This window comes from Sinocyclocheilus rhinocerous, unplaced genomic scaffold (assembly GCF_001515625.1).
Source record: "Sinocyclocheilus rhinocerous isolate Xijiao unplaced genomic scaffold, SAMN03320098_v1.1 scaffold827, whole genome shotgun sequence".
NCBI classification, from domain to species: Eukaryota; Metazoa; Chordata; class Actinopteri; order Cypriniformes; family Cyprinidae; genus Sinocyclocheilus; species Sinocyclocheilus rhinocerous.
This window is the reverse complement of record NW_015633173.1, coordinates 913,139-919,479: the sequence shown is the minus strand read 5'-3', so window position 1 is coordinate 919,479 and position 6,341 is coordinate 913,139. Positions and strand designations below refer to the sequence as shown.

Sequence of the window (6,341 nt, the reverse complement as noted above, 5' to 3'; positions counted from 1 at the left end):
ATATATATATATATATATTAGTATTTATAGAGTTTTAGCTTTTAGTTTTAATTACTTTTTCTTATTTGTAAGTCGCTTTGGATAAAAGCGTCTGCTAAATGACTAAAAGTAAAAAGTAAAGTAAAAAAAAAACAAATTTTTTTTTTATATTAAATACAAAATGTAAATTATTTAAAATATCAATAAAATAAAAATTCAAATAAACAATTTTAAGTAAAATAATTTAAATAAATGTAATGTAAAAGCATTTATAACAAAAATGTAAGAGAAAAACTTCCTGACCAGCGCACCTTCACCAACAGGTACAGAAACTGTCAGTTGGCAGTATCCCTCGATCCATGCTCATTATCCTGGAGGACGATCTTGTGGACCGCTGCAAATCAGGTAAATGCTGAGTACTGGTGAAAATAAAAACCAGTCTGTAGTTTATCCATATTTACTGGCTTTAATAGTTTGACAGTGCATGACTGAAATCTGTATCACACAATTATTCTGCTCACCGTTAATACTGCATTGTACAAGACTGGCTTTAAGACAGTTTCTCAGACAAAACTTTCTGTTTTCAGTTATGTGCTTCAGTGAAATCACAATAAAATTGTAAATAATAAAATTTGTAGAATTTATTTATATTAAAATCTATTTTAATTATATTTTTAAAAAACGTGCACTTTTTAATCACTGTGTGTGTGTGTGTTTTACTGATATAATAGTAACATTCCTCAGGGCAACTTCATGTGTCTTTTTCCATTGTATGATGCTGTCATGTGGTTCTCGCAGGCGATGACATCACAGTGTATGGAGTGGTGTGTCAGCGCTGGAAGCCGATGTTTCTGGATTGCCGCTGTGATGTGGAGATTGTGCTGAAAGCAAACTATATCGAGGTCAATAATGAGCAATCCACCACAACACTGGTGCTAGAAGACATTCAGAAGGAGTTTGAAGATTTCTGGGACAGTCACAAACATGACCCCATTGCTGGTTGGTGTCTTTTAAAATATTGAATCTGGGAATCCCAGTCTAGTAGTACAAATAAACAATATGGCATTTTAATACCATGTCTTCTCGGCATTTAAAAGATTTCTCTCTTTCTTATTGCTGTCCAAACTCAATTCTGGTCCCTGTAGAGGAAGTTCAGTTGATTAGGAGCATGACACATTGTTGTAATCTGTTGACAGTGGTGTTTTCTGAGGCACATTATCACTATTAGGCAACTGTTGCTCATAGGGTTATTGGGTTAGGGGTTTGAACAAATCCCTAACTGCAAGTATTAAACTTTGGCATTGAACTAATCCTGTATCGTTTGTGCTGAGAACATGAATAATACCTCAAATCATGTGGCTTTTTGAGCAAAAGTGTTTTATTACTTTTCTAAATAGTCAAATGTATGATTTTCACATGGTGGATTTTAGAAAAAAGTGGAAAAAACACAGGGAACTACCTAGAACATTTTAGCAAATTCCCAAAACACTCAAAACACCGTGGCAACATCCCAGTACACCATAGTAACCTCCTAGAACACCCTAGCAACCAATCATAATGTAAAACAACTCATGGGATTCAGTGTGGGTTATGAATCATAAAATCTGTCTTTCTTATTCTTTCTCTCTCTTGACATTCTGAAGGCAGGAATGAGATCTTGATGAGTCTTTGCCCTCAGGTGTTCGGCATGTACATCGTCAAGCTGGCTGTTGCTATGGTTTTGGCAGGTGGGGTACAGAGAATAGATGCGTCTGGAACCAAGGTGAGAGGTATGCGTTCACATTCCACATAATGGGCAGTCTGACATTTAGACTTTCATGAAACAAAGTTCAGAGGTGTGCTTGAAAAGTGTATTGCTCTTGTGAATAGATGTGAATAGCTCTGACTCAAAGTATGCGCTCTATTTAGGAGAGTCTCATCTGTTGCTCGTGGGCGATCCAGGCACGGGGAAGTCACAGTTTCTGAAGTACGCGGCTAAGATTACACCACGCTCTGTGCTCACCGCAGGAATCGGATCTACTAATGCAGGTTCCACACATTCTTGTGAACCTCACATCACCATCTCATTAACATTTACAAGAAGCACAATGTTCTTAATAGCATAATAGTATACTTTGCTTAAGGGATAGCTCACCAAAAATAAAAATGCTGTCGTCATTTGCTCACCCCCATGCTGTTCCAAACCTGAGTTTCTTTCTTCTGTTGAAGACAATCTTTAGATATTTTGAAGAATGTTGGTAGCCAAACAGTTGACTTCCATGGTATTTTTTTCCCTACTATGGAAGTCAATGGCTACCAGCAAATGTTTGTTACCAACATTCTTCAAAATATCTTCTTTTGTCTTCAACAGAAGAAAGAAACTCATATGGGTTTGGAACAACTTTGTTATTTTGATGTTATTTTGAACTATCTATTCATCAAAGACGCATGAAATAAATTATCGTGGTTTCCACAAAAACAATGATGATAGTACAAAAACCTGCATATTAGAATGATTTTGAAGGATTATGTGACACTGAAGACTGTAGAAATGGCTGCAGAAAATTCAACTTTGCATCACAGGAATAAATTACATTTTAAAGTATATTAAAGTAGATATAGTTGTTTTAAATTGCAATAATATTTCACATATTTTAGTGTATTTTTGATTAAATAAATGCAGCCTTGATGGGCATAAAACATAAAAATTCAGAAATATTAAAAAAATTGTTCCAACCCAAAACTTGGTGGTAGTGTATTTATATAAATTATATTATACTATAAACAGTATAATTCTTCCTACTCAAAACCATTAAAATTTTTGAAGAAATAGGAGCTAAATAGAGCCAGAACAAAACTTTGTGTAGTACTGAGGTGGTGTGCAGTGTCTGATGGGTACATTTTTTTGTCCACGTCCTATGAAGTTAAATATTGTTGTACACTTGATCCCTGTGCAGTTTGCAGTGCTCTTCAGATTGCTGCATATACATACTATTTTTGACACATACTATGCACTATTCAGTTCTACTGTGCAGTAAGCATTTAGTGCTGTTGCATCATTGTTTGCATGATTGTGGTGCTGGTCAGGTCTGACAGTGGCGGCTGTCAAGGACTCTGGTGAGTGGCACTTGGAGGCTGGAGCCCTCGTTCTCTCTGATGGAGGCCTGTGCTGCATCGATGAATTCAACAGCATCAAAGAGCATGACCGCACTAGCATCCATGAGGCCATGGAGCAACAAACCATCAGCGTGGCCAAAGCTGGGTGAGTGCTGGGGGAAATAATGTCACACACCTGAGTCACAAACGACTAGAGGGGGAATACAAAATTTCACGGAAAATAATTTGTGCATTTTTTTTTTTTTTTATTAACCAAAAGCTTGTGTGCATCACATTAAATGTCCCAAGTTCCTCTTTTGTAGAATGGTGTGCAAACTGGACACAAGGACCACCATCCTGGCAGCTACTAACCCAAAGGGGCAGTATGACCCTAATGTGTCAGTTTCTGTGAATGTGGCCCTCGCCAGCCCCCTGCTGAGCCGCTTTGACCTCGTACTGGTTCTGCTGGATACTAAAAACCCAGAATGGGACAAAATAATCTCCTCCTTCATCCTACAGAATAAAGGTTTGTCCCAGAGAAGAATCTTTTGTTTTGTAATATCAGGGGTTTTCAAAGTAGGTTCATATTATATTATATTATATTGTATTGTATTGTATTGTATTATATTGTGTTATATTATATTATATTATATTGTGTTATATTATGAAGGGCAAAAGAGGAAATAAATATATGAAATCTGAATATATATTTGTAAATCTAATAATTCTAAATATATAAACATAAATCCAAATATGTGATTATAACTATATATTTGGATTTACATAGCATTTATAAAAATTGATTTATGTAATTCTATAAAATATTTTTAAATTATTACAATTATTAAAAATAAATTATTTGTATTAAAATCCTTGTATATTATATATATATAGTATTTCTATATTATTTTACATAATATAATATTCTTTGTAGAAAGTCAAATATTTTCCAGATAATATTTGACACATTTATGATATATAATTTTTTGTACTAGAAGTGGGTCTTATACCTACCTTTGCATTTCTAGGCCATCCCTACAACATTTCTGGGGTTTTTTTTGTTTTGCTTTTTTGTTTTTGTTTTTTATCTTCCTTTGAATCATGTCCTAATTCCATGAATATATTTTTGACAAATTTAATCTTGGTAGCTGGCTCATATAGTACATGTTTTTGCTGTACATGGCATATGAAAAATCCTTCTGATGTCTGCTGAAAAAGTCATCTGATGTGTTATTGAATCAGATTGATGATCAGAATCTCTTTGATACTGACTAGAAGTTAATGGTGAAGCCTTGCCATTTATTGCGTATTTATAAAATATTCATCTTAACGTCTCTCCCTTTCTCTCAACTCTCTTCCCTTGTGTTTTTCCCTCAGGAGCGCCGAGTGAGTCTTCATGTTTATGGAGTATGGAGAAGATGAGGGCCTATTTCTGCCTGCTCAAGACTCTTAAGCCTTGTATGACACAGGAAGCAAACACCATCCTGAGCCGCTACTATCAGCTGCAGAGACAGAGTGACAGCCGTAACGCCGCCCGGACGACCATCCGCATGCTGGAGAGTCTCAGCCGTCTCTCTGAGGGTCAGATGCTCACATGCAGCATAATATCTGATCTCCCTCCCTCTACTTTTCCACAGAATTTCAGTTGTTATTTGCTAAAAGCCATCTGTAAAAATTGGTGCCCATCTGACCGTCTCTCTGTGTGTTTCAGCTCATGCCAGGTTGATGTTCAGAGAGATGGTGACAGTAGAGGACGCAGTTGTTGTGGTGTCCGTTATGGAGTGCTCCATGCAGGTTTGTTTATTACTACTCCATCAACTGGAAGCTATTTTAAATAGTTGAGAACTGGATAAGCATGTTTTTATGTTTACCTCAGGGAGGCGCCCTACTTATTCAAGAAAATACAATTTTCTTATCAAAGTGATAAAATGTTGTGTTGCAAAAATGAATACACCCTCCTGAAAGTTATTAAATAAAACTGCTCCATGCAGGTTTGTTTATTACTACTCCATCAACTGGAAGCTATTTTAAATAGTTGAGAACTGGATAAGCATGTTTTTATGTTTACCTCAGGGAGGCGCCCTACTTGGAAATGTGAATGCTCTGCACACCTCTTTTCCTGATGACCCCTATGAACAGTATAAAACACAGTGTGAGATTGTGCTTGAGAGGCTGGAATTGACTGATATCCTACGCAAAGAACTGCAAAGACTTTCAAGGTAAAACTGACTGCAAATATGATTAAAAGATGAATATAAGACAAAACTACAGAATGTCACTTTTTTTTATTATTGCGTGATTCAGCACCGATGTTTTACCAACTAAGAAGATCAGCACTTTTAGAGTTTCATCCCCTATGTGATGTGAGCATAAGTATTGGGACAGTTGACTCTCAGGTCTTTCTAAGTGATCAGCTGTGTCCTGTTGCATGAATTGTTCAGATATTAAAAGCAGGGAATGTGGTGTATCAGTTATAGCCATTGCTTCTGCATTCTGAGTCTTGCATTTGATGATGTCACACACAAACCAGGATGAAGACGAGGGAGCTGACTTTGAGAGACAAGCAAGCAATTTGGATGCTAAAATAAAAGAGGAACTCAATTATATATCAACTATATCAAAAACAATGGGCACGGAGAAATCAACAGTTTGGAATGTCCTGAAAAAGAAAGAAACCACCAGCGACTACAGCAACCAACAACGACCTGGTCGGCTGAGAGAAACAACTAGGGCTGGGTATCGAGTTCGATACTTTTTAGGCACCGACCGAATTGCCTCGATACCATCGAGTATCGAAAAACGTCTCGTCGTTCGGTACCTAATTTCGATACCTAAGGGGTTAATCTCATCAACGTCAGTAAGGCGCAGATCGATCAGTGTTTGACATCCGCGAGAGCGATTCGAAAGCGCACGGAGCAGTCTGCTCTCTTTAGCTCTCGTGGTACTGTAATACACTGATCGGTCTGCACAGTTGGTCCGCGTCACCGGTTACAGTCAGAGATGTGGCGCACACGCCCCCTTAGATGTAAGGCTACATTTACACTCGTGCGTTTATGTTTTAAAATGAAAACGATCCTCACCGTACTGGCGTTTCCACGGCGTTTCAAGCCGGCTTTCCACTATCTCTGACAAACGACAGACCGAAGGTCATTCATTTCCAATGGAGAGTGCGGGAGCTGCGTGGAGTTCCGATCATATGCAGATGTCCGTTCATACTAACGTTACACGACCGAAAGCGCGTGTTATGTGACCATTCATGCACACTGTAGCATCATGCTACATAAGAC

At 37.4% G+C, this 6,341-nt stretch overlaps 1 protein-coding gene across 1 annotated transcript in view; it reads left to right on the top strand.

The window, feature by feature from the left end:
* Window positions 1-6,341, top strand: part of mcm9 (minichromosome maintenance 9 homologous recombination repair factor) — an 18,847-nt gene that overhangs the window by 9,788 nt on the left and 2,718 nt on the right. The window contains exons 4-12 of the mRNA XM_016556483.1: window positions 303-384; window positions 778-978; window positions 1,623-1,748; window positions 1,888-2,007; window positions 3,046-3,220; window positions 3,378-3,580; window positions 4,432-4,635; window positions 4,766-4,848; window positions 5,128-5,273. Of these exons, the coding sequence (XP_016411969.1) occupies window positions 303-384; window positions 778-978; window positions 1,623-1,748; window positions 1,888-2,007; window positions 3,046-3,220; window positions 3,378-3,580; window positions 4,432-4,635; window positions 4,766-4,848; window positions 5,128-5,273 (1,340 nt within the window). The remainder of the gene's footprint in view (window positions 1-302; window positions 385-777; window positions 979-1,622; window positions 1,749-1,887; window positions 2,008-3,045; window positions 3,221-3,377; window positions 3,581-4,431; window positions 4,636-4,765; window positions 4,849-5,127; window positions 5,274-6,341) is intronic.